General features: G+C 46.4%; 2 protein-coding genes across 2 annotated transcripts in view; one reads left to right on the top strand and one right to left on the bottom strand.

Moving 5' to 3' along the window:
- LOC8040336 (amyloid protein-binding protein 2) overlaps positions 1-18341 on the bottom strand; it is a 43634-nt gene extending 25293 nt beyond the window's left edge. Inside the window, exons 1-9 of the mRNA XM_029974711.4 lie at positions 17943-18341; positions 16864-16952; positions 13363-13523; positions 9638-9761; positions 8785-8953; positions 1749-1805; positions 1460-1492; positions 656-723; positions 190-295 (exon numbers count right to left, since the gene is read on the bottom strand). Coding sequence (XP_029830571.1) covers positions 190-295; positions 656-723; positions 1460-1492; positions 1749-1805; positions 8785-8953; positions 9638-9761; positions 13363-13523; positions 16864-16952; positions 17943-18077 — 942 coding nt within the window. The 5' untranslated portion in view covers positions 18078-18341. The remainder of the gene's footprint in view (positions 1-189; positions 296-655; positions 724-1459; positions 1493-1748; positions 1806-8784; positions 8954-9637; positions 9762-13362; positions 13524-16863; positions 16953-17942) is intronic.
- A 237-nt stretch (positions 18342-18578) lies between these two features.
- Positions 18579-26904, top strand: part of LOC8040329 (cellular tumor antigen p53) — a 53032-nt gene continuing 44706 nt past the window's right edge. The window contains exon 1 of the mRNA XM_029974712.4: positions 18579-18853. Coding sequence (XP_029830572.3) covers positions 18824-18853 — 30 coding nt within the window. The 5' untranslated portion in view covers positions 18579-18823. The remainder of the gene's footprint in view (positions 18854-26904) is intronic.

The raw sequence follows: 26904 nt of genomic DNA, 5'->3' as shown, positions 1-26904 counted from the left end.
GACTAGGGTAGAATGCTGTGTAACAAAGCAGTTGCATCAAAACTATGTATAGGAATCAGGAACCAGATATCTTCAGAGCCGCAAGAACTGTGTTCAAATAGAAATGCCAAGTGTTGACAGAAGATGAGGAATGTTCAATCTTCTGACTTTAACCCACACAGACACATACTAGAAGAAAAGCCAACTCACCCTGTACACCCGCACCGACTGGCTCACAGAGTCCGTGTTGAGCAGGTAGAAGCCGTAGTCGAGCAATGTGTCTGCCGTTTTTGGATGCTCCCTGCCAAAGTGCTCCCTGTACGCCACAGCAAACAGGAGTAATCAAAAAGGCTACCATTTCGTTGGACACACAAGCCTAACAACAACGCAACATATAAAGGCGGTACGAGGTTTAACATTGCCCAATTACCAACTTCTAGGCACCTTTTCCCTCGAGGTACATGGCACTCAACGACTGATTCGGTATTTTAAGTTCAGCGTTTCACATCTTTCACGCTTAATTTGTATTAAAATTTGGAAAGTCGTATTTCCCTACCAGTTTTTCATCTCAAACAGCAAAAAACATTCAGTACCATAAGTGCAGTTATTGCAGAGAGCAGAACAAAGCAGGGTGCTTCCCAGGATGGTTGCATAAATATGTCATAAAACAGCTCACCATGCCATATGAAGGGCTTGCTTGATGAGGAGCTCTGCCTGCTTGAATTCCCTCTTCACGACGCAGGCCTGTTCGAAACAAGTGAACAGATCTCAGCCTTCCAGCCTCCCATCCCAAGTGAATGAATGGAAAACTGAGTAGCAAGACAAAGCAAATGGTGGAAACAGCCTTAGGATGCACTACAGGCAAAGCCAAGTCCAACATTAGTTGAAGCAAGTCCCATAACCAGGCAGTTTCTTGACTGTGCACAACGTAAAAAGTGTGCGATGATTTCGATAAAGCTCACATCTTCAAGTATACCCTAGGTGAATTCAATTCCTAGCATCTGAATCTGTCAGGTATGACGGATTCAAAGCTGCGGTGGGTTAACACTCTTGGCTACCGGCCCCTCCCTTAGGGTGCATTAGTGTGTGTGGAGGACAGACAGGGGCCCCTCCAACAGCCTTTACAGGGTTGTTGGATAGCCTAATACAGCCTCATTAACATCACATCAGACAGGCTGTGGCCTCTCCACTTTTGCTCCACTGGTACGAGCAACCGAGGCAGCCTGGGTGTGCACTGAACGAGGTAATCCAACTGTAACCGTGACTGCAAATTGTCACAAAGTACTGAGCAAGGGCCAAAATCTCTTCCAAGTCATTTGAAAGCTAGTCATACTGCATTGAACAAACCACCACAAAATACAGAGCAAGGATCAAAACCCTTTGAAGTCCTCACCCCTTTCTCTTATAGTATTTGAAACCTAGTAAAAGCGCATAAAGTATAACAAATCTAGTGTAAGCAATTCTTTAGGAAGTCACTCACTTTTGAGGCCTGCCTCAAGACGTCGATTATTGACTGAAAAAGCAAAAAAGTAAATGTCACGACATGTAGACACTATTTCAATGATAAAAGCTTTAAATAATGTTGTTCAGTGGCAGCTCTTAGCCACTTCGTTCATTATGTGCACATTCAATATTCATTTTGATATTTAAAGCCAGCTGTTTTTTTTGGACCGCATACTCCATCCAAAATTTTGAAGATGATTTCGAAGCGACTCATTCTGAGAGGCAATCTCAACAACAGTACAACAACAAGAAGAGGAGTTTCCAACCTTAGGGTGGGCATTGGAGTTGAGCTGCATCAAAGCTTGCATGGCCCAGTCGTACGCCTAAAGCAAGAAAAAACAATACCAAGTTTTTACTCAACTTGGAAAACAAGAGAATGATATAAACACTAATTGCTGCACGATTAAGAAATTTATTAATCTGTTCATTCCTCGTGAAGTAGGCATTTGGATGAAGAATAAAAGAGAATCTGGCGGTATTGCCGTCACTGCGCACGTGACTCGGAAGAAGGTGTACGATCTGAAGGTGGCTGGGAGGCGTCTAAAGCTTCAATTGTATGACTTTTCTTTCTTAAAAAAGGGGTCTAACACACTTAGGCAAAATTTGTCGTCAGTTTTTTTACTTCAGTCGTGACAGAGAACAACTTTCCCAATTATTTGACCGAAGGCCAAAAATTGTTGCACGGTCCCTTTAACCCTTCGGCAGTCATCGCCGTCAATGTATAGACCAACACGCGGCCTTGACGTCACACAACCGCGGTGGCGCTGTAGACGGCACGGCGCATGCGCAGACGCCTCACTTCGCGCAAATTCGGTTCGTGCGCACGCGCAGTGCCCACACCTGGTGTGGGCAAACGCGGGCTTGTTTGTAAACAGCGTGTCGGTCTATAGCAGTGAATACACATCTCAAAGTGTCAGTTTAAACGCGAAACCCTGTGCACTGCGGGAGGTGTTGCTATTTGTTATGTCTTTGGCGAACTATAAACGTTGTATTTGCACGGTGTTTCTCTTTGCTGGGCTATTTATAGTTTCTAATTAGACACTCTGTGCACGTGGTTTTCACTTTGCCTATCAGTCGCTCCGATGGTAGTGCCAATGGGAACACTGGCTCTTTTGATTCAGATTTCCAACTCTTTCCGGATTTAAATTCAGAGGATGAGCTCATCATCCGACACCGAAGCTCTGCAAAACACTATCAGCTAGGAATCTGAGCCAGCTGGAATATCATGGAGGTGAAGGCGCCAAAATGAAACAGAATAAAAGAAAGGGGACAACTTTTCGGCCTCAACATTTTCATCTGATGCTTCTGAACCTAAACAGCTTGCAAGCATTCTACATGCTCCCACAAGATAATTAAGAAAACCAAAAAAAAACCAAAAAAAAAACCTGTGCATTGACTTTTTTTATACTATTTTTTTTTTTAAACAGAACTTGACCACAGGGAAATACCTTTCGAGAAGAAAAACGAATCTGCCAGAGGGTTAACTAGCGAGTTAGACTTGACTGCAATGACACTACTAGTGATGCACAACTATTGATAAAGTGACTATTGATGGTGTCAAAATGCAAAAATAGTACTCCTGACAGTCTGCTTTCAACAGACTATCAACAGTAAGAGCATACAATCAGGTGTCGAGTATGAACAGCTAGCAAAAGATTGAAAAGAAAAATAAGCATGCCAACTTCACACAACAGAAGAAACAAATTTGTTAAATAATTTGCTTCCCCTGCAAGAGCACACCTTCAGCACTGTGGCGGCAACGACTTTGCTGAAGGAGGCGAGGTGATGTCGACAGAAATTCTTAGAATCTTGGTTTGCCCACACAAATGCATCCTTTTTACAAAATAATAAAATAAAGAGTAGTCCTTTTCCTAAAGCTTTTATAAACTCTCGCATCTGCTGCACATTTACTAATAACGCCTCTCAAATTAAAAGTGAAATATTAACCCTTTGCAGTCAGATATTCTGACCAACTTAATGGTCATTCCGGTCAGGAACTATTTTGTACGCATGGGCCCAGGGGCGGATGCAGGAATTTTCTGAGGGGGGGGGTCAGGTGTTGGTCATCGTACCATATGTTTAGGAACCCTCTCACCCTCTCCCTCGTCTTATGCCCTGAATTTTACACATGCAGAAATCAAGAGAGGGGTCAGGACATCCGGACCCCCCCCCCCCCCCCCCCCCTCTAAATCTACCCCTGCATGGGCCCCGGAAAAGTAAAATTATTTCGGCGTACAAAGGTAACGTCTCACACTGAACTGTGTGGACGCTATAGGGGCGCCACTGTGTGTAAAGAGCGCGGGGGGCGTTACCCCCTGTGAAAGAACGCATAAAAGCAGCAGCGGGGACGCCGACCAAGGGAGAGAGAAGCGGGGCCTGGAGCGAAAGGTACACGCTGCGGCGGTGTCGACCAACGACCTTGTTAATATTAACTTCTTGTTTACAATTTACTAATAAATGTAGCTTCACGTTTTCCGAAATCCTGGCTCCGTGTTGTTCCGCCGGGTTGGGCACGCAGCAAGGCAACTTTCCCACATGACGCCCAACGTGTTTTGCTGCCCTCCTGTCGAAATGACGCGGGTCTGGGGTTTCATCGCTAGGTAAGATTTTTCAACTGTGGCGTTTCTCTTCGAAGTAGTGCACCGTGTCGGCGTTGCGTGTATTCACGACAGCGCGATTGCCCGTTGAATTGGAGCCGCAAAGCATTGCTTAATCACGCGGGCGACGCTTTGGGGGCGTGTTAATCTTGCGTTAGTCGAGTTACCGTCTGTTGCCGCACACCCTTTTTCTTGTCTGCTTTGTGTTTGTTTTTTTCCGCCATGTCTCCCACACTACGGTCCGAGACGAAGGATGGCGAAAAGCCCGAAGCAAGCGGGAATCCCGGAACGAGCTCGGCGGATGCGCAAGCCGAACTGCTTTTGAAGGTGGCAGCCATGTGTGATGTGGTCACACAGCGCCTCGCCGTCCAGCATTCACGTGAGCTGCTCCCATTTGTCGAGTAGCGGAGTCAGCACGCCCGGGAACATTATCAGGGAGTCTTGCAGCATGCGGTCCGCGTCTTCTTCCGACACGGGAGTGCCGGCGTGGCGGTCCGCGTGCGCCCCTGTGGCGCCGCCCTGGTGGTCCCTCTGCGCCCTGGCCAGCTGGAAGAGAGCCAGGGGCACCGAGAAGGCGAAGTTGGGCAGCTGGGACAGGTTTCGAGAGGGCTCCCACTCCTGGTACAGGCGTACCAGGTACTGATACTGGTCCGCCGCAGTGCAAAGTAGTCCAGCATCAGGGTGGCGCACAGCGGGTCGTTCTCTGGGTCTAACCCGAGGAGCAACTTGCAGAACTCGAGGGCAGTCCTGGGGCAGCCTTTCTGGCCGACGAAGTGAAGGTGTTTAAAGAGCGCGAGGAAAAGAGAGCGGTTCTCTGGGCGCCGGTAGTCTAGGCGACCCGTGCCTTGGGTCACGTTAAACAGCGGGTGGAAGCAGCTTTCCAGGCAGTAGAGGGCACGCTCAATGAGCTCAGCAGCCATCTGCAGGTCTTCTCCCATCTTGCAGACATCGCTGAACTGAATTAGAGAGTCCACGTGCAGCGGGTGTATGTTCAGAAGGGCCACAATGTTGTCTGGGTTGAAGGTCTCAACGGCATCTAGGAACTGGAACTGGATGGCCTGGTAGGCCTTGCTGTGCTCGAAGGTAAAGTGATGCACTTCGCCCCTTGTCTCCACCATTTCCATGCTTATTCCTGGCTTTCCGATGTGCGACCAGTTACGACCTTGCACCAGGATGCCAGATCTGCCGTAAACACGCCCACCCCGGCCACGCTTTTTCGCCTGCTCCGATTGGACGACTCTCGATCTGAAGATGCGCCTCATCTCGTTTTCGGGGTTCAGATGCCGCGGGTCTACACAGAGCAGGCTCCTTTCGCTCCTTCCACTGGTGGTCTCCGGCGTCACTTGGGCACCACCCTGCAGCTCGCCAAGCATCCGGTTCACCTCCCGAACGCTTGCGGTCACCTCATCCTCCGCCGACTGCTTTGCCTGCAGCCTGTCCTCGTGGCTGTGCTGGCTGTTGAGCTGTTTCTTCTTTTTCTTCTTCTTCCTGCGCTTGAGGCTGTCCGTGCTCTGCGTCGAGTCCTGCTTCTCCAGGCGGCCCCTGCGGCCTTCGTCCGAGGCTACTCCGCCGCACTCCTCCGGGGCGCCCTCTTGGGCCGTGTGTGCCGATGAGGGCGCCGGGCCGGCTGGTGGCTCGTTCTCGCGGTCGTCGTCCTCCTTGGCAGTGTCCGAAAGGGACTGGTCGCCCAGCCCTGTGAGCAACTCGAAGCAGTTGGCGGCTCGCTGCTGCTTGGTCTTCTTTTTGGTCCCGTTCGACTCTGAAGCGGCAGGAGCTTCATCTTCAGTGTCTGACTGGGCGTCGAGCTTACCAAAATCGTTGCCCCTTTGCAACTTCTTCAGCACACGGTTAGACATGTTGACGCTCGAAGCACCCCAAAAAAGGGTGGACCGTAGTCCTGGCGCTGAACTAGGATATTAGAAGAAGCACTCCCATTCACAACAAGAGGGAGACTTACGAAGATGATATCAAAATACGCTCACGGATGTCGCTCAATCAACAGCCATCCGCAGGTCTTCTCCCATCTTGCAGACATCGCTGAACTGAATTAGAGAGTCCACGTGCAGCGGGTGTATGTTCAGAAGGGCCACAATGTTGTCTGGGTTGAAGGTCTCAACGGCATCTAGGAACTGGAACTGGATGGCCTGGTAGGCCTTGCTGTGCTCGAAGGTAAAGTGATGCACTTCGCCCCTTGTCTCCACCAGTTCCATGCTTATTCCTGGCTTTCCGATGTGCGACCAGTTACGACCTTGCACCAGGATGCCAGATCTGCCGTAAACACGCCCACCCCGGCCACGCTTTTTCGCCTGCTCCGATTGGACGACTCTCGATCCGAAGATGCGCCTCATCTCGTTTTCGGGGTTCAGATGCCGCCGGTCTACACAGAGCAGGCTCCTTTCGCTCCTTCCACCGGTGGTCTCCGGCGTCACTTGGGCACCACCCTGCGGCTCGCCAAGCATCCGGTTCACCTCCCGAACGCTTGCGGTCACCTCATCCTCCGCCGACTGCTTTGCCTGCAGCCTGTCCTCGTGGCTGTGCTGGCTGTTGAGCTGTTTCTTCTTTTTCTTCTTCCTGCGCTTGAGGCTGTCCGTGCTCTGCGTCGAGTCCAGCTTCTCCAGGCGGCCCCTGCGGCCTTCGTCCGAGGCTACTCCGCCGCACTCCTTGGGAGCAGCAGAACACCGCAGAGGAACGGAGGCTCCTCTGTCCGCTGTGCGGAGTCCCGGAGCTCGCTCGAGAAACACACCGAGCGGGGCTCCTACACGTGACCCGGGAAGCTGCCGACCGCGCTGCGAGGCTCCAGAACCACGACGAGCTGCAGAGGGCCATCGACGTCGTACGAAGGCAACGTCCTCAACTTCTGAGGTCAAACGACCAGGACGAGCACGTTATCGACATGCCTGACTTTTGAGGGGGGGATTGTGTGGACGCTATAGGGGCGCCACTGTGTGTAAAGAGCGCGGGGGGCATTACCCCCTGTGAAAGAACGCATAAAAGCAGCAGCGGGGACGCCGACCAAGGGAGAGAGAAGCGGGGCCTGGAGCGAAAAGTACACGCTGCGGCGGAGTCGACCAACGACCTTGTTAATATTAACTTCATGTTTACAATTTACTAATAAATGTAGCCTCACGTTTTCCGAAATCCTGGCTCCGTGTTGTTCCGCCGGGTTGGGCACGCAGCAAGGCAACTTTCCCACAACGTAAGGACAGGAAAGTCTGGGAGATTGTTTGTGTACAAACTCCGGAACGATGCTTGCGGCCGAGCGGCTCCGCGGCCGCTGTCTCGCGCAGTCGTTTCATATTCATCACTACTTTCACTCAAGTCACAAAGCTCGCCTCTCCATCATCTGATGAAGGGATATAGTCGTCCTCTTCACTGAAATCGTCGTCACTTTCAATTACATCAAGCAGAGAGTTACATAAAACAAGCGTGGCTGGAATGTGGCTATAACCATCGTGCCAGCGAAGTTTAAATTTGCGCGCTCCTCCGTTGCGCAAAAAAAACATACGACATAGAACATGTCTTTTTTTTTTCTTTATGACTAGTCTTGCCCTCTATGAGAAGAAACTTGAACCCTTTCAAAAGTGATGTGATCGAAGTGTTTTTCAAGAGATGGCGCCACCGATCCAGCAAAGAGAGTGAAGGAGCATGTTTAAAAGGACGCGGGAATGAGTGTCGGGCGACGCCAGAATCCTGACCGGATTCATGTGTCGGGCCTGGCCCGACACATGACTGCAAAGAGTTAAACAAATCTGTTTTTCTCCATCCGTACCAAATCGGCAAACTCATTTTCTACAATGCCTCTTGGCTTTTTGGAGTATCTCAGCACTCAAGAAACCGTCGAAAATTGAAAAGACACAAGAGTAAAACTTAAATTTGTTAGGGATTTGTTGCTTCTGAGGCCACCTAAACACTTCTTATGAGTTGTGAATGTAAAAGCACTCTCAGTGCCGAGAGGAGCAGAAGCGGCTGCAATGCCGGCAGGGCGTGTGACGGCGTGCCATGCAGACCGCCCTGGCTCGCTGGTGATTGCTGCGCTGCTGGGTGAGGCAGTGGCGGAAGTGCAAAGCTGGGCGCGACAATGGGAGTGTGTGGAGATGCATCTGCGTTGCTGTGCTTTTCTTTGTGTTTTATTTCTGAACGCACACGCTTGATGACTTGCATTGAGGTGCTGTTTCGCTCAGCCAATGGGCATTTAGGTGCCGTTACACTCAGCGAATGGGACTAGGCGCCATTTCTCGTTGTTACAAACACAACGCCGGCTGCACTCCATGGGACAGTTAATGCTATCGCATTAAACACATATCGAAGAGCTATACTATTAGAACGGCATAAAAATTAAAAAAAAAAGTAATCTGAAAGCAAAGGTACAACCGTAAAAGATCTACCACAAAACAAGGACAACTAAAAAAAAATCAACGAAAAACTAGGATAACACTACAAGAAAAACTACAGAAAAACAATGAAAATTTGAGTTTCGACATTGTTTCTCAATAACTAATGCTAAAGTTCCCAATGGTTTCATACTGCGAACTTAACTCCCAATGGATATTTTAGATAAGAGATTTCCTTAATAACCAAAATGGATATTTTAAATACGAGATATCCAGTGGCAAACTCTCGCCATACTGCACATCACCGGTAGTAAAGATGGTTTTACGATAGTTGACTGTCGGTATCAACCGGAGAAAGCACGAAACCCCCTCACCTCCTTGTATTGGCTCCGGCAGGAGTAGAGGGAGGAGAACTCGGAGTAGAGGCCAGCTAGGTTGAGCGAGTGGCCCATGTTGGTCAACTTGACAATGTACAGCTTCGTCTCCTCCAACGTTTCCATGGCCTCCGTGAACTTGCAGTACGAGTGCTGAACGTGAAGCAGCCTGAAAGACAGCAACAGAAAGATTACTTGTTCGTACGGTGGGTCGTTACAAGTGCGTCTTTATGGCATGTCTCCGAGTGAAAACACCATTGCCATGCCGTGTACGTAGAAGCACAAAGAAACTTCTTCTTCCCCGTTCCTAGGTGGAAGGTGCTAAGAGTTCTGTGACGACGCTTGAGGCAATGCAAAGAGCCACCGAATGTTATTAATGGGATACTGCAGTCAATTTCTCTTCGTGGGAATGAGAATGGGCTACCCAATCGATTGCATGCGGCAGCAGTGTCAGAATAATTGAACACGGCGAAGAACCACAGCCAGTGAGCGGCCGAACTGCTGTAATCAGTCGTTCATAGGTCAAAACGTGGCGAGTTTTGGTGCTCGGTTAATATCAAATAACACTTACGATACTCTTCACCGTTGTCTTTCAAGAGAAAACTTATGAAATAAATTATGCGAACCGTTGCTTTTGATTGTTGCTGACCCTTTTCTAAACTTACCATGTTTTCTCAAAGTAGAACACAGGTGCTTGCTCAGTTTTTCCTCACACAGGAGTTTGTAACAAGTTAAAACACCGGCTCTAGGTCAGACACCGCAGTATTTAAAATTGAACACTCTGCCGAAACACCACTTATGAGATGGACCCAACAAGCCTTGCCGTCACCCCACTGGCTGACGCAGGACCCACCTGAGGCAGCACTCCAGGGCAGAGACCCAGTGTGGGTAGTCGTCCATCTGGCGGCAGAGGGACAGGCAACTCAGTAGCATCTTCTCACTCTCACGGAACCAGCCGGCATCGCTGAGAAAATTTCCTGCACAGAAAGGAAGCGGGGACTTAATACGGCAACTTTTTGACCACAAGTAGTTTCGAGCTTGCAATTGCATACTTGAGCGTCTTGCACAGTAAAAGAAGCTATGACCGACAATTTTTGGCGAAGGAAAGTTGACAAACAACTTGCCAAGCCATGAATCCCATTTATTCCGAGAAGAACTAAAACACCCCAAAAAGTATTGTTGAAAGCTCGAGGAGCTGCGACGTCCCAAAAGCATGGATAGAGCCTGATAGACCATGTTGATTGATCGTACAACATAGTATTGTTTCTTTATGTTTCTTTTATGAGTTATCTTTTCACAACCTTGTGATAGACACGACTACAAAGCCGAGCACCTCAAAATCACTGCTCAAGCTTCAAAACTACAAATTTCCAGGAAAAAATAATCCCCCCCCCCCCCCAAATAACACCCACTAAACTTAAATATATACACATTTTTTAAAAACTTACATCCATAAATAACTGCCAGTAAGTCTTGCCTGCACTCATCCTTGGTCTATAAGGCCCACATAACTCAAGGACCTACTACGAAGACAAGGCTAGCTTGTCTCGAATAAAATTAATATTTGCACTCTGGTGAGACGAGAAAACCAACAAGTGGCCACCCAGGCTCGCACTGTAGGCTGGCATGCACCAGAGCACCGATTCCACGGCGTTCAATGCCTGGCGCTGTACCCGCTCTGCCAACCAGCTCAACCCGCAGCCTCCCATTCGACCGTCTCGAGGTAGACACTCTTCCGGGCCCACCTTACGGTATTGTGCCTGGAAAGAGTCTTCAACCAGTGCGCTTACTACGTCCACAAATATGATCCCTTGCTTTTTGCCCGAAGACGCCGAAGAAGTGTTGTGCCTCAATCCCTGCGGCGGCACAGCATCCGCGTCAGATGAGGCCATAAGATAAACGCTTGTTCCGCTCTAGAGTGCTCTTCGGCTTATAGTCTACGGAAGCTTTGGTGGCCACGAACACTGAGAAGACAGCAGCACTGGTGTTCAATCATTGTTTGTGCCACGAGGTTCAACAACCAATCGCTGGGATCACAACATCTGACAGCATGACGCGCAGGCTCCCGTGAGATCATTTGCTGCCACTTCGGAACCACTTCCTATGCATGGACAGCATGGGACACTAAACAAGCTGGTGGAAGACACAATCTATGGTTTCTTTCGCTTCAGAGCGCGAATGAAGCCCAAGCTACAAACACAAACGTGCAGTATGGAATGACGCTTGCACTGCATGAGCAGGAGCGACGAAAGCCCGGGGCTCGCTGTTGTAGGTTCTGCTACGTTTGCACTTACAGTGAAACGGATTATAGGCATCGAACTCATGAGTGGGACATAGATTTTTCGGCGCTTATTTATAAGGAGAAATCGGGGGATATTTTTCTGCATTTATTAATTTATCGAATATTGGTGTATTTCGGTGACCCATTTTGGAGGGACGGCGAAAACTAAGGATGCCGTGAACCTTCCGAAGTTTGAGTTTGAAAGGTTTCGAAATGTTCGAACCTCGCTAAGGTTTGAATTTGAAAAGTTTGCGCCTTTAGAACTTCACTGAGATTCGAACTCGAATAATTAGAAAATGTTAAGGCTTCTAAAAGTTTGAGTTCGAAGATATCGAATTTTGTTATAGATAGTATTACTGTATTTATCGTAACTTATGAAACAAGCGTTGAAGTGATTGCACAGTTAATCGAAAAGACCCGAGACAGTCAGGTGAATATAGTTCCTACTTATTTGCAAACTAGTAGCAATCCGATCAAATGTCGCCTAAATGCAATGCTGGCATAAGACAACTAAATATGCAGGACAATGCATTCACATAAAGGCATCTAGGCTTCTCAAAAAAAGTTTTGTTTTTCTGTGAGTTTACTTTCAGCAAGGTGACACGTGGGATAGAGAAAACACTGAACACTGGCACAGCACCCGACACAAGTCAAGGTTTAGGAGAATGCAACCAGACTAAATTAGGGCACCACCCAGCCTAATACAGCTGATCAGGTCTAGACCACTTGTTATCGAGCTAACCATATCGCCGCAGCTTGGAACTTTTCCTTCTTTGATGAATGGAGATATTGGCCGCTCTAAAATGCAGCCAGTTACTAATGATAATGAAGTAAGCGCCAATTCAGCGTTCACTCTACCGCATCAGCGTTGCTCTCCACATGCACCTTTTCTTGCACGAGCACATCGACGGACTTGCATTAAAAAAATGAAAGACATTTACAATCCCTAACGCCGATTTAGAGCGCAGCTCTTGAGGAGGAGGAGGCAAGGGTACTGAGGGGAGAAGGTGGAAACTCCCCCACTACTAACATGAATGTGGATCGACGTGTGCTTTATACAAGTCACAAAAAATGCACATCTTTGGTGAGAGCATCGCATGTAAACTTGGAGGGAATTTAGCCGGGGCAATTTTTTCCTCTAGATTTAGCGGGGAAATTTCTTCCGCTAAATTAAGCGGGAAAATTTTTCCGCTAGATTTAGCGGGGAATTTAGCGTCATTGTCACTGATGACGTCATCAGTGACGATGAGGATGAGGATGACGACGACGTCAACGTGATGACGTCATCCTCATCGTTATCGTCATCGCGCGGTTATGCCGACGGCGACGCCGCTCAAGCGGGAAGGCGCCTAAGAGCTGCGCTCTAAAACAACTAATGCTATGAAGGACACTCCCAGCAAAGTGCCCCAGTTGAATTTTAAGACTGGAGATCAGGGATCTGTTGCCCTACAGGTTACCTCGGGCTACATAGAGTTGTGTGCGAGAAAGGCTCTGTGTGGAAGTCGAAAGGAAAAGGTGTGAGGTATGAGGCCGAGGCCAGCCCAAAGCGATCATTCAGCGCTTTACAAGCGCGTCGTTTGTGGCACGATCAGCTAATGGTAAGCCTCCGAGTGCAATTTCAACTCCACTTCACGCATTGACATCTTGCGTTATTTATATTTATTGCATGAGACCTATGGGGGTGAACTTGGTTGGAACTCTTGTTGAGAAGTTCGAAGTTCGTCAAACTTTTGAATTAGGCTGGTTCGAAAGTTAGAAAATCATAGAATTTCTTAGCGTAATAAGTTTGAAAGCATTGAATTTCATAGCATAAAAAATCGGAAATTCGAAAACAATAAGATCTCTCAGTGGCAAAAATTCAAAAGTTTGAAAATCGTTGAATCTTTTATGTAATAAGTTTGACTTTCGAAACTTCACGAACCTTTCAAACCCCTTGGCTCGATCATCGAACCTCAAGTTCGCAAAAAGTTTGCAGCATCTCTAGCAAAAAAAAACAAAACAATTATGGGCGAAAAAAAAAAAAAATAAATAAATAAAAATTTTGCAAAGAGTTAAGAGGTTAAGTCTAGGAGGACAGGGTTTCAAAAAAAATAAAATTTAAGCTGGTGCAAAAACTTTTGTAAAGCGGCGTTTTTCGATTTTCACTGATTTTCTATTTTTGACGCCAATGGATGTTTGCCGGTGTTTTTCGGTCAAAACCGGAAAGTCCACTGCCTGCTCATGGAAGAGGGGCACCGAGGCCGAGCCCTGGACGCAGGGTGACGCAGGAAGGAGGAGAGGCGCAGGCAGCGACTCGCCTAGTGAGATGCCGACCGAGATGAGGTACTCGAACGAGTCGTGGTGCACTGCGGGGAGGCTGGAGGCTGAGTAGCAGCGCTGGCGGTACGTCTCGGCCAGGGAGTGGGCCGTCTGGGTGCCGTGGTCCATCACAGCCTGGAAGCAGTGGTGCAGCAGGTGCCTGGACAAACAAATGCAGGCCCCTGGTCAGCACTGCCAACCCACCATCACAGAGTTAATATAACAATCTAGAGCGGTAGTTCTCAAATGGGGGTCCGCGAAGACCTGCCTCATCAGTCAAGCTGTCTTTTTTTTCTTTAAATTGAGAAGAAACATTTCAATATTTGAGTTTCTGTGTATGTCAATGAAACAAGTCTATTTCACAGTAGCCCTTAGCTATATCCATTCATTAAATCCTTATCATAATGAACTTCTACTTTACTCTTCCTCTGACTACGAATATCTCTGCCAATCCCGAAGCGATCCCAAAATTATCAGTGATTGAGAACCACTGATCTAGAGGGAAAGGTCCCACGCATTTCAATCGCTCCAGAATGATGTTTTGGTATATGCGAAGAAGCAAAAGAATATCCCTCGCAAAGTCTGTACTTAGCGTTTTTCTAACTTCATTCTGCATAAAAACACCGGCATCATGCGAGGTATAAAAATAAACGAAGGTGACGAGTGCCCGAAGAACTTAAAGTTGCGGCGGAAAAATAAACACGCCTGACCTTTCGTCTGCTTTTTTTTTTTCCCCCTTTTCTGTTACTCTTTTTCTCATTCTTTCTCTCGGCACTTACGATTTTCCGTGTTCTGCCCCAGTCGTTACCCACCCCCTGCCCACCATGGTCCTCGACGAGGTGGGAACGGCAAAGAGGAGCTTCGGTTGCTCCGCCTCCAGTGCGAGATTCCTACCGTCAACAAAGTTCTGGCATCTCGTGCACCTTGAGAGCGCGTGCACGCAGCCGAGGCGCAACAGAAGACGTGGAGCGAATGCTGAAGGCCAGGCATTTTAAAGACGTGCCGTGCCCTTCTCAATCTGCCATGACTAAAGGCACATTTCTTTTGTAACAGCCACGGAGCATTAGAGACAAAAGAAGTTTGTAAGAAACTACTCTTATCTGCGCGTCAAGCTTAAGGTGCAGAAGGATATAGATGGGGTTCCGAGTTTCCAGAGCTCGCTTTTAACAAAATTTGAAGTGTTGGTAAAGTTTTGTTGTCGCAAATTCTGTGCCTGATGGAGTTTGCTTCCGTTGGAATATCACTTCCCCAAATATAAGAATTCTACTTTCTCCTTTCAGATAAAAGGCCCAAATGGTATACTCTAAACTCTAACCACAACAGTGGCAAGCACAATCAGATGGTTAGATTAGTTTCTGCTGCGACACAAAAATACAGCAAAACTGACCCGAACAGACACTGACAATAAGCCAACTTTTGCTAATGACCCGACATTGGAAAAGAAACTTCTTGGGACCATTAATATCATATGAATAGTTTAACCCCATTTCTAAGTGTCTAAAAAAAAATAGAGCTTTAATATGAAGGAGATCCAAGACCAGCATTTTTCCAGGACATTCCAAGCAACTATTTATTTAGTTTGAAAAGGTAGTTTTATAAATCAGCAGAACAGAAATTCTGTCCTTAATACATGTTCATCTGAAGGTCTAAGGAACCACTGCCACTAGTACAGGAACATGTCATTTTAGATGGTCTGTGTTGTCTGCATGACTGCTCAGGCAGAAATGTTGCCAAAACCATATCTGCTTGCCTACACATCCAAACACATGGTAAAGGCACCGTGTCTTTGTTTCCACAGCTGTGTTCCCGCATCAGACAAGTTTTTGTCCGCATCTGTGGTCAGGTCTCGACACAACCAATAATGAAGCAGTTGTGCTCTCTTTTACACAGCTTCACGATGCTAAGAAGGACCCTCCCATAAGAAAGTTTGAAAAGTTATAAAAAAATAAAATAAACAAAGAGGACAAACGGGATAATATGTGCATCACTTTTGGGAAGCTCTCCTCAGAAACTTGCATTAACCTGAGCAAACATTGCTGATGTGTCATCAAAATTTGTCAAGCAAAACATTTACACGTATAGCGGCACTAAGAATTCTCGATAGCTTCCGTCGTCATTTTCCATGCCGGCCTATTTCCTGCACGTGGCCTCTATCAATGTCGGAGCAACTACGCGATCAGTAGATTTATGCAGGGTTAGCTCGGGATGTCTTGGAGGATGCAAGTGTATAAAGAACACAGATAAGGATGGTCAAAACTTGAGGGATAATGCAGATTTCTGTGCTTTGAAGGCAGAGCTGCCAATAATGTTTTGAATATAAAACTTTTGCTGGGGACTAAATTTTAAACAAATGGTCCTGACACACACTTCTGGAAATTATAAATAGTTTAATTACGAAGAATAGAAGTTGTCAAGATAAATGCCAATATTCCGTCTTTACTATGCCAACAAACTTTGAATGCAATATCTGTGCAAGCTTTGCACATGACATCATCCCGTCAGCTCTCTGGCCACCACCAGAGAAGAGGGGAAGGGGGGACTTTATTTTGTTTGTCCCAGAGGTGCCCAGATATAGCTATACATGACGATTGAAAACCTGAGACTGTGGTTTGAAAAATGGAAAATTGTGAAGTAGAAAGAAAAAGGGACAGATAACGTCCCTTTTTCTTTCTACTTCACGATTTTCTGTTTTTCAAACCACAGTCTCAGGTTTTCAATCATCATGTATAACTTACACCAGCTCGCCTGCACTTTAACCGTTTTTTCACAGATGCAGCTATTTTCCCTCTAGAAGATTATAAAGCAGTGGTTCTCAAATGGGGGTCTGCAGACCCTTTGGGGTCCGCAAAGGCATTCTAAGGGTCTGCAAAGCCCTACCTCGACAGTCAAGCCTGACAATAAAAGTTGTATTTTTTCAGATTGAACAGCAACGTTCCAATTTTCGGGTGAGTTTTCTGGTGTGTATGTCAATGAGAGAAGTCTATTGCACACTAGCCCTTAGTTATACCCAGTTATTAACTCATCATAATTATTATATACCTTTCCCTTCCCCTCACCACGAATGGGGTCCTCCATCATCTTCACCGATCCACAAGGGGTCCGCGAAACATCAATGGTTGGGAAGCACTGTTATAGAGAATTAACCCGTCACTCAAAATTCGTACAAAAGCAGCTTCCCCTCTCTCTCTTACATGGTGGTGCGAGATGGATGATATGACGTCAGAGCAATACATGTATTAAGACACACTGCTATAAAATGTAGAACATGCACAACATACCACTCCTAACGGTAGAGTAAAAGAACAAAAAAAAACATTGTCAACGACTAGTACACATCTACAAGTCGATTGTCAGAGAGAAGCCAATGGAAATAGGATGAAGTCTTGTACGAGGCTGTTGACGTACAGTTATGCAAACGAAAGAAAAAAAAAGAAAAAAAAAAGAGAGGGTTACCATGGGCAATTAATAATCAACAAATAAAAACGAAGATAAATACGTACCTCTTGTCCTTCACCTTGGATATCTTGGCGAACACATCCAAATCGGAGAATTCGAAGCCTAGGAAGCATAGTTTGTTTTGCTTGTAGAGCTGAATAATGGGAGACAAGAAAAAGAGCAAGCACACATAAGAAAAAGAGCGATGCTATATGCACTACGTAGTGCACTTTGGACGGAAATTGCTATATGCACTACGCTGAGAGCTCATGCCGCTCGGGCCACCCTTTTCCGAACTGCGCGTGTATCACTGGGGAGCTCGTTAACCCAGCCCCCCGCCTGCGTTCACGCCGCTTCGCGGCGACAGTATGCGGCTGCTAATTAGAAAAGTTAACCAGTACACGCTGCTTCGCGGCGTCCAGCCGGCAACCCAAGCCCCGCTGTCCCCGATCTGCGAAGTCTGGGAAGTTTCGTCGACAACATTCAGTGTTTTTTTTTTTTTTTTTAGTCATCGCAAAAAGAAATATAAATATCGCCAAATGCCTCATCAAAACAACGTTCAAGAAAAAAAAAAAAAAAGTAGGATCACCGCGATTCGAACCTGCGTCCACTTGCGTATGAAGCGGACACGCTAACTCCTACGCTATGCCACCGGTTGGAAAACTCGTTGTGACCATTCATTTTATACGAGACAAACGTAGTGCATATAGCAATTTCCGGCCGAGCTGCACTCCGGAGTGCATATAGCATTACTCTAAGAAAAAAGGCTGTCACCAGAGGCACGTAAACGGGAGCATTTCACGACAACGCCTTGAAAGTTCAGCGCTCCCCCGCAAACACCTGAATGGACGAAACGCACCGATTGCACGTATCCCAAATTTCAGCATATTGGCGGTTACAGCGCGTATCTCGTGGACCAGACGGTCGCAAGATAAGGCCCAACACGCGTCCAAACTTTTAATTCGTATAACGGGTGCAAGAATTCCTCGGATGCGAGTTGTTCTTTGCTTTTCTTGAGAGACAGGTAAGGCGGACCGCTCAAGCCTGTCCCACATAGGTAGGTCATACAGCCACACAGCAGGCGAGGGGACACTACCGTGCTCGTGTGACTCTCGACGGATCCCACGCGACAAACGTGTCGTACCTGATAAAAAATGTCGAAAGTGATGCTCTCGGGGAGGTATTTCAGGTCTTTCTGGAAGATGAGGTAATTGTTGACCAGCGTCGTAACGGCGGAGTTGTACAGAGAATCTGGAATCCACTCCAGGCGGGACGCCATTACTCCAGAAATGTCATGCAAGATCGCTCCAGGCCCGATATCAAAAGCGTAAAAGAAGAAAGAAAGCGAGACGCAAAATAAACGTCCGGATGGCGCTGCTGACAGTAAGCCAATAATGCCAAAATCATTTTGTTAATTTTAGTGCGAGTTAAAATTATGACGCGTTATACATCCAAACTCTTTTATTTTGACCTGTGTAAATTGTTTTACCGAAACAAAGCATCAACAAGTGTGTGTTGAGGTTGTTTTTAAATATTAAGAGAACTAATTTTTAAACAAATTACATTTATAAATAAAAATATTTTAAAAATTAGCCCAAACGTTTTAAAAATATGCTTAAAAAGTTAAAATTTGTATAGCAATACAAAGTATTGAATAGGTGCCGCAAGCCGCCGCCTAAATAAAAAGTTTAGCAATATGCATTTCTCCATTCATATAACAATGACGTAATTTTTGTCTTTTTTCTTTTTAGTTTTTCCTCACCTCCCCCTTCCTCCTCCCACCTTTCCCCGCCCATCAGCCCACCGGCCCGTTTGTTGCTCCCAGAGCTAGTTGCTCCGGTCCCCTTCTCTACCTTTCCACTTTCAAAGCGAAGAAAGAGAGGTTCGCTGGTTTCGCGGTTTCGCCAGTTTCGCTGGTATCGCGAGAAGTCAGTTGGAGCGATCTCAGCTGAACTTGGACGAGCGAAGAACTGAGCTGAGCCAAGTTGTGTTCGTTGCACCGGTATCTCCTTGGACGCAGTTTCAATGGAGAGGCGTCAGACGAGCTCTCCCGAGGTAAATCACCACAATTGCTTGCATGTCACTCAAGAAAGACCCTTGCTCTCCTCGAGTGCGAGATCGGGCTAACGCCACAGCACGTGTGTCTTCGACCGGCGATTTCCCTCGTCTTGAACCGTACGAGCTTTAAAAGTTTGCGATCATATGAGCGTCTTTCGCATTGACCGCACATCAAACTTCTAGATCGTGTGAGTCAAGAAATATCGAAGCACTGCCGTAATCGCTACTCCCAGAAAAAAACAAAAACAACACAAACACTGGATTGACCTGTTGATTTGCGGCAGCTAGGCTTAAAAACTTTGTAACAAAAATTTTCCGGAAGTTGAAGGCGTACCAAAACAACTGCCTGAAAGCCGAAGAGATTTGTTGAGCAATTTTAAGCAACGATTGTTGTCGTGCAGAGTTTGCGTTGTGCGCGAGGCGTGCATACAACGTATGTAACACGAACTAAGCAAGTAAGGAAAAAAAAAAAAAAAAAGGAAACAAAGAAACATGTTTTATGCTGCCGGACGAACATGCAAGAGTAGGGAAACGGAGCTTTCAAGAAGTCGGGTTTACAAATAAAATACGAGCGTGCAGTGATCCTTTCACGATCATTAGAAGTAATGGTTAAAATGGGCTTAGGGGCACAAAAACGATTTACACTGGTTTACTTGTAGCGGCATGTGAAACAGGTGACATTGCATCACCAAGCGTGGAAGTCATGAAAGGAGCCAATAAATTAGCTAGAAAACATTAACCAAACTCATTTTATATGTGCAATAGACCTGTTTTTTCTTCTTTTCTTTTTGTCAAGTTGTGCCAGCACCAAGGAGAATGCTGGGAACATAGGTGCACTCGCATATCTTAGCAGTATAAAAGAAAGAATTGGAGTAATTAATAAAAATAAGGTGTTAACGAATGCATATGCAGAGTGTCATTTGTTTTAGGTTCTTTAGAGCGGTTAATGCCAGTACACAGCGAGTGTAACTACACAGTTGCGGCGTACTCCTTTCTGCTTGTTTCATAGTTGTCTCTACTTGGAAGAAAAAACACTGAAACTACCAAATCGTAAAATTGATGGGTAAAAAAAAACAAAAAAAACCTGAACCTGCTCCTAATATTGGATTGATAAACGGAGCTGGATTTTTGCCGCTAAAATATTGTAAAGTATATAAACTCCGAACGCAAAGAACCTATCGGTCAAGTCGACTCGAGCGAAGTCCCGGTTGTGGTGGGGATGATCAACAATAATGACTCCCAATTAATTTTAGAAAAAAAATATATATACCGTTAAATACCGTGGAGGCGCCTACTTCGTTCAAGCACCCACTATTAACATTTCACAAACTTGGGAATTCTGAAAATTGCACATCAAGCACTTGTTTGGACTGGACAAGTGCCCATGCTTGGATTAACCCAGTTTTTAGTGAGAGTGGGGTGAATGCTCCCCCAATATTTTACGGTATATACAATGTGTCCCACCGAAACATTTAGCATGTTTTTCACCGCAAAAGTGTACTATGCATCGCCGAATGCTGATTCTCCTCCCAGGTGTAGCACTAGCGGTCGAAACCAGATGCCAAAGTTTCAGAGCTAACCATTATCTCAGTCAAAAGTTTAGGTGATTTTCTGAAAATTTGTATGCGAAAATGGAGTTTCTTTTTGGTAACTGGTGCCATTTAGCTCTTTGTATTCGACTGGGTTCATCGGCCACCATTTTCCAATTGAAAATTTAAGAAAATCGTTTATAATATCTTTGAATAAGATGAGAGTTAGTTCAGAAACTTTGGCATCTAATTCGGGCTGCTAGGGCTACATCTGAGCGGGGATTGAGCGTTCGGTGATGCATAGTTTATTTTTGCCGTACAGAAAACACCGTAAATTATTTTTTGGACACCCTGTATATATAGGAGATTTATTGCTAGCCCTTCCCCAAAAGTTGAAGGCTGCATCAGGGGCCCCCCTTTCCTGTCTGCTCAGTCTTCACTGCCGAAAGAAACAATTCTGTTCCCCCTCCCCCTCCTTCCACAGACACTTCTCATTCCCTGGGGAATGAGAAGAAATAATCTCTCAGGAACTCCCAACTCACTTGGCATAATCCCTTGGGGGAAGACTCTCTGGATGTCATGCCTCTGGTAGCACATAGTGCAAGGTCTCCACACTTCTGCGAAGGGGAACAACTAAACAATTGCACAAATAAAATCCGAAATTGACAGACCTCCCAGCGGTGTCCAAACCGTGGCGGGTGGGAGTAGGGGGCCCTCCGCTTCCCACATTAAAAAAAAACTAATGTAAGCGATACTGGGAAGAGGGGCCTGGAGAAAGACTGACAGAAGTGGAAGCATATGAGCGCTTTCCCAATAAACAACAAAATGAAGGTCCGTTCACACTTGCGATTTGAGAGGGCGCCACCTATCGGGCAGCCCTGGAACACCTAGCAGTTCCGTATAAACGGTTATATAAGAGACCAAACTCTTATATACTGCAGAGCAGTATATAAGAGTTTGGTCAATGGGAGGAGCGGGCAGAGCCAGGGCGTGCCAAGACGCGGATAGAAGGCTTGACGTGCTCTCTTTGCCAACCAGAAGCCAAAAATAATCCTCTAGCGGTGGTAGCGAGAAACACTTTTATTAAGTGTGTAAGAGGTAAATGGAGTAACTCTTTATGGTTAAAAATGTAGTACACGAGATGTTTCGATTATGATCATGCAAAAAGATGTAAGAATTGAATGTGCCGCTCTAACTCTGTTTTGCTCGGTCGGAGTTTGAATACTCGAACGGCATTTTCCTGGCCCTTGGCACCTGGCGTACGGGTCACTTTGATCATTCTCCTAGATTTTGATATTGCATGACCTTGATTGAAAAATCGCGTGCACCATATTTTCAGTCACCGAGAGTTACTTTGACAAACTTGTCAATTTTGTTTTTCGCGACCACCGCCAGGGTATTATTTGCGGCTTCTGGCTGGCCACAATTAGAGTCTGTGAAGACGCCTTGGAACACGCCCAGCCCGCACTCGGCCAATGGCGCCTCCTTGTTGGCCTCCTATACCTCCCAATGAATGGCCAAACTCTCTCTATATACAGCTCTGCAGCCTTGCATGGGCACTGCCATAACTGACCTTTTTGTTTTCTATTATTTCCTTCACTTCATTAATACCATTACAGGCCAAGTCATTGCTATTTTGAATTGTGTTATGTCCTTTCGTCAACCTTTGTGCTGGCTTGTCAACGCCCACCCATTTCAGTGGTTCGGTATCTTGGTATCATAAGAGAAGGTCAGCAATGGCAGTTGTAATCTGGCGCGTGTGTAAAGGCTGGTTCACACACTTGCGTCGAGTCCAACGGAGTGTTATGACAATATGACAAAGCCGTTGTTATGACAGCAGCTGCGTCGACTCCAACGAAACCGGTTTTTACCCCGTTTTGTTGGAGCCGACGCAGCTGTTGCCATTGCAAACCCGTATGTCACAAACCGTTGCAGTCGCACTCGGTTGGACTGAAAAAATCTTTATCAATGTTATAAATGACCGTTTCTCATAGGTGGTAGGTACATTTGATTTCCCCAATACCACCTAACTTCCGCTCTAGCGAAATGCCATTCCAGGGTCACCGCATAGATGGCGCCATTGTGTTCACTCGTCCTAAGAGATTTTAAGAGGTTTTAAAGCATACTTCCAAGCGTGTGAACGGGCCTTTAGACCTGATGGGAAAAGAACTTGAAAGCACTGTACCAGGAAGTGGGTTCCAAAGCGTGCTTGAAATCTGTAGAAAAGTTTCAGGGAGTATTACTCACACAAGGGCAGTCTACATTCCATGTTGCCTAAATAGGGACATACGAGTTTGGTCCGGCAGTCATATGTGCACATTAAATTAACTTAAAGGGTAACTGCAAAGAAAAAAAAAGTGTTTTTTTAAACAGCCTAATTGAGACAAGCATGTCACAAAACAAATCTTCCGCAAAAAACAAATTTCTCCTAGCAATATTTGCACCACAGGACGAAATTTCGTCGGGGTCACAACTTCTCCACATTTGAAACTCCCGCTCTTTCGACGCGCGCGGAATGGCTGTCATACGTCACTTCGTGACGTATAGCAGCCATTACATGACGTATAATACCAACTTTGTGGCGTGTGATTTAAAACGGACGAAATAGCCACAAGCTAAAATCAGTCTCGCGCAATAAATATTGCTGTAAAAAATTTTGTTTTGGGTGGAAAAATTGTTTTGCGACATGCTTGTCCCAATTAGCTGTCTAAAAATACACTTTTTTTTCTTTGCAGTTACCCTTTAAAAAGGAGTTTCTCATTTCGAGAAAACTTTTTTTGATCTGTGAATTGTCAGTGACTGTCTTCAATCATGTGCACAAAAGTTGTTTTTTTGTGGCTTCTTGTATCTCCTAGTGATCTTTGGCTAAGGGACTGTTTGGTTTTGAACCAACAAAAATTAGTAGTGGCAACAGCCTATGAAGAAAGCACTCCCAAATGATGTATAGATTTTGTTCTCTTCTCTTTGTATCATCACCTTGTTGCCCATTTTCTGTTGGTGCAGCCCATTTGCTGTGGTCAGATATTTTGCAGCTGAGATTTAGGCACGAAATTTGGTGACAGCAACACAGCGTGAACAGTCTAATGTAGCTTAAACTTGTTCATTGTAGAAGATGATGCAGTTGGACCTCGATTACAAATCGTAAAATGAGTAAACATTTTACAGCAGTAGCTGTTAGTGCCCCTTCCCAGCAAAAAAGTGCTTGTGTACGTGCAGAAAACCCTCCCTGCAGCAGAGGCACTGCACTCCCTCTCCCGGACATTTTTCACACACGACAAGGCTCTCTCTCGCTGCCCCCTCCCTTCCCCCCTGTTGGCCGCTGCTGTTCTTGCTCCAGCAACAATCTCCTTCCCCCCCCCCCCCCCGCCCTCCACCTTTCCAGCAGAGCCCTCCTGCAGCCGCCCAAAACAACCACACGGTCACGCTGTTCGCTCCCTCGCCTCCCCAGCCTTCCTACCACCGCTCTGTGTAGCCTCCGCACCTTTACAGAGCAGCTCACGTACACACTTTCGCTTCCACCTCAGTTGCAGTCACGGGTGCCCCCGTTCTGAAGGAGTGTTTCAGCCAAAATAGAAGCACGTCTCTATGCAACATCTCTCACAATTGTTCCACCAAATCACACATCTCCTCACAATTCAATCACATCAATTCCACTGAAAGCAAAGAACCCATTGCAAATATTGTACAGTAAACTGGCTGAAGGCATATCTCCGAAGGCATATCTTTTCACAATGCAGTGGCTACCGCTGTCAATCACAGTACATTTTGTGTGGTCGTTTGCAATTTTTGATATCCAAACCAATTTTCTAGCACACGTAACTTTAACTCTAGACATATTTTTTGAGAGCAAGCTAAGGACTCTGCACCTGTTTTTACCCAAAAATCTAAACCTTGGATCAGCAAGAAAAATTATACACAAAATGTATACCACTATCAAAATTAGATTCATTCGCGGGACACAAACAAAAGAAATGAAGCATAGGCTTCAACTTTTTCTAAAATATACTTATTGAGTGGTTTTTGATAATGCCCACCAATTTTCGAATTGGAACCGTATGTTAAAAACTTTAATTATGCAAAACAAATTAAAATCTTCTTAAGCCTAAATGCTGTCCACCTCAATAAATAGGCCTCTTGATAGTGACTAATAAAGTATCTATCTTATGAGGTGTGATCAAAAAGTTCTGGGTCTGATCTTGTAGCTTAAAAAGAAAGGACAGCACAGTGATGCGCACGCATCAGTCGAAGGAAGGGACCTTCGTGTTTCGTTATACTGAAGGGCATCGCTCTGTAAACATTTAGAGCTGCACTACACCAATTTTTTGTGACCACTTGCACGGGCACAAAGGCGATTTCATCAGAGACTGCAAACCAGAGCGAGATGCAAACATCCATTCTGCATCAAACTCGGCAAATATAAGACAGAGACCTTTGAAATGATTCAGCAGGCTTGTGTCAAAAAGCAGATGCACTCGCGCTTCAGGAACGGCGAAACGTCGCTGGAAGACGAAGAGCAGTAGGGTGACCTTATCCGACCTTTCCTTGACTTCAGTGACGTTCCGCCATTCTTGAGGGGCGAGTGCCACTCAGAACAGCTCGCACACCTCACTGCTTTTTGAGATAAGCCTTCTAAATCATTTCAGAGGTCTCTGTTTTAGATTTGCCAAGTTTGACATAAAATTAGTGTTCACTCTCACTAATTGGTTTGCAGTCTATGGAGAGATCGCCTTAGGCTTGTGCACGTGGTCAAACAAACTCGTGCAGCGCAGCTCCAAATGTTCACAGAGCGACAATCTTTTGTATAACAAGACACAAAGGTCCCTTCCTTCGACTGCTGCATGCGCATCACTGTGCTGCCTTCTCTTTTTACACTACAAAATCAGTCCCGGAACGCCACTGGGTTGGCGTGTAGATTTTTTTAATGACTCCTTGGGCCTATGTGTGATCCTGTTCCCTCTTCACGACATCTAGCAGAGGGATTATAATCCGCCTTGGAACGCTCAGAGAAAATGGACGAACATTCGGCCGGAGACGGATGAGATACTCCTCTTGGAGTTCCCCCAGGCCTTGAAAAATCTTGGCTTGAGTTGATGAAACGCATTCTGTCGAGTCCACGAACTGAATGATGCCCAGAGCTTCAATGACAGGCAGTCCCAGAAGAAACGTGTGCTGATTTTTCACGATGTAGAGACATGGTACCGTGAACTTGCCACGCCACTCCAAGGTAGTCTTGAAAGTCCTCAGGACGTGCAGATGTAGGTTGCCGGGACCCGACACCTCGCCTTCGGATTTTCCAGGACAGGAGGAAGCCCCAGGAAAGAGGGTGAAACGGCGGTGACCTCCACGCTTCAGTTTATTTTGAACTTGGAAAGATGACTATTCAGGTGCACCTCGGTGTATCTTGCATGCCGTGTGCTGACTATGTGAAGTTCCACAGAGCCCAAGAGTTCTTTTCGCCTCTTAGCTTTGCAAACTTCTGCGATATGGCCCTGCTTCTTGCAGAAATGGCAAGACAATTTCCGCACTGGGCAATCCTTCCGTAGGTGAGGGTGACATCCGCAATACTCACTAGATGAACTGGCAAACTGCTCAGATTTGCCATGATAGTGTGTCGATTGATTGGTCGCTATCTTCTTGCATCTCGTGGACGTTGAGGTTTTCGGGAATGGTATTCTCGCAGGCAGCGCTGGCGCGTGACGGCCGCTCTTTTTCGGCGTCCTCATGAAGACAAGCCTCACAGAGCGCTTCTCCCACAGAGTCTCGTACAGCGACACAACTGGTCAGAGAGCTTGTCATCCTGCAACACCACAACGAGTTTGTTACGTACCAGGCGGTCTTCGACGTTTGCACTGTTGTTACAGCAGTGCTTGACCAGGTTACAAAGAGACGTGAAGAAGTCATCGACAGACTCGTCTTGCTGCTGCGTCTGACGGTGGAACCGGCGACTCTCGTATATCTCGTTGACGGGATGCAAAAAGCGATTGACAGGGCCTCTGAAGTTGGCGCACCCAACAATGTCAGGTCGCTTTGGGCTTGTGGTTCTATGCAGTACAAAAGCGCGTGTACCTGCACCTTGTCACTGGCAGTATCGAGACCGGCTGCGAAGGCCTAGTCCTGGTACGATTGCAATCCAAGTCAGCCATTCCGCCGGGCTGGTAAAAGTGAATGGTGCCAGAGGACGAAGTCCCGACGCTCCGACACGAACCACTTCGATACGGGGTTCACCTTCCTTCATAGTTTAGCCAGCTGCTGACACCATGTTCGGAACGGACGACGGCCAGGTGACAGCAGCCTAACTCGTAACCACAACCAAAGAAAAGCACTTTTATTTCCACGCGCCGCTCCTTATATAAGCACTCTATAAATGATGGTGTCCTCTGGCGAGCAATAAGAAAAACACCATCACCTAAGTAGCACCCACTACAACAGTTGGAAAGAGTTCACAGGGGCACCCAGCACATACTTCGAGGGAGTCAACATAGCCCAAGAACTTTGACCCCTATAGCTTGCCTCTGGAAC

The sequence above is a fragment of the Ixodes scapularis genome, unplaced genomic scaffold (genome assembly GCF_016920785.2).
Source record: "Ixodes scapularis isolate PalLabHiFi unplaced genomic scaffold, ASM1692078v2 PGA_scaffold1__304_contigs__length_218370807, whole genome shotgun sequence".
Lineage (NCBI taxonomy): Eukaryota > Metazoa > Arthropoda > Arachnida > Ixodida > Ixodidae > Ixodes > Ixodes scapularis.
Note: the sequence above shows the minus strand (reverse complement) of the source record. Positions and strands in the feature narration are given on the sequence as shown.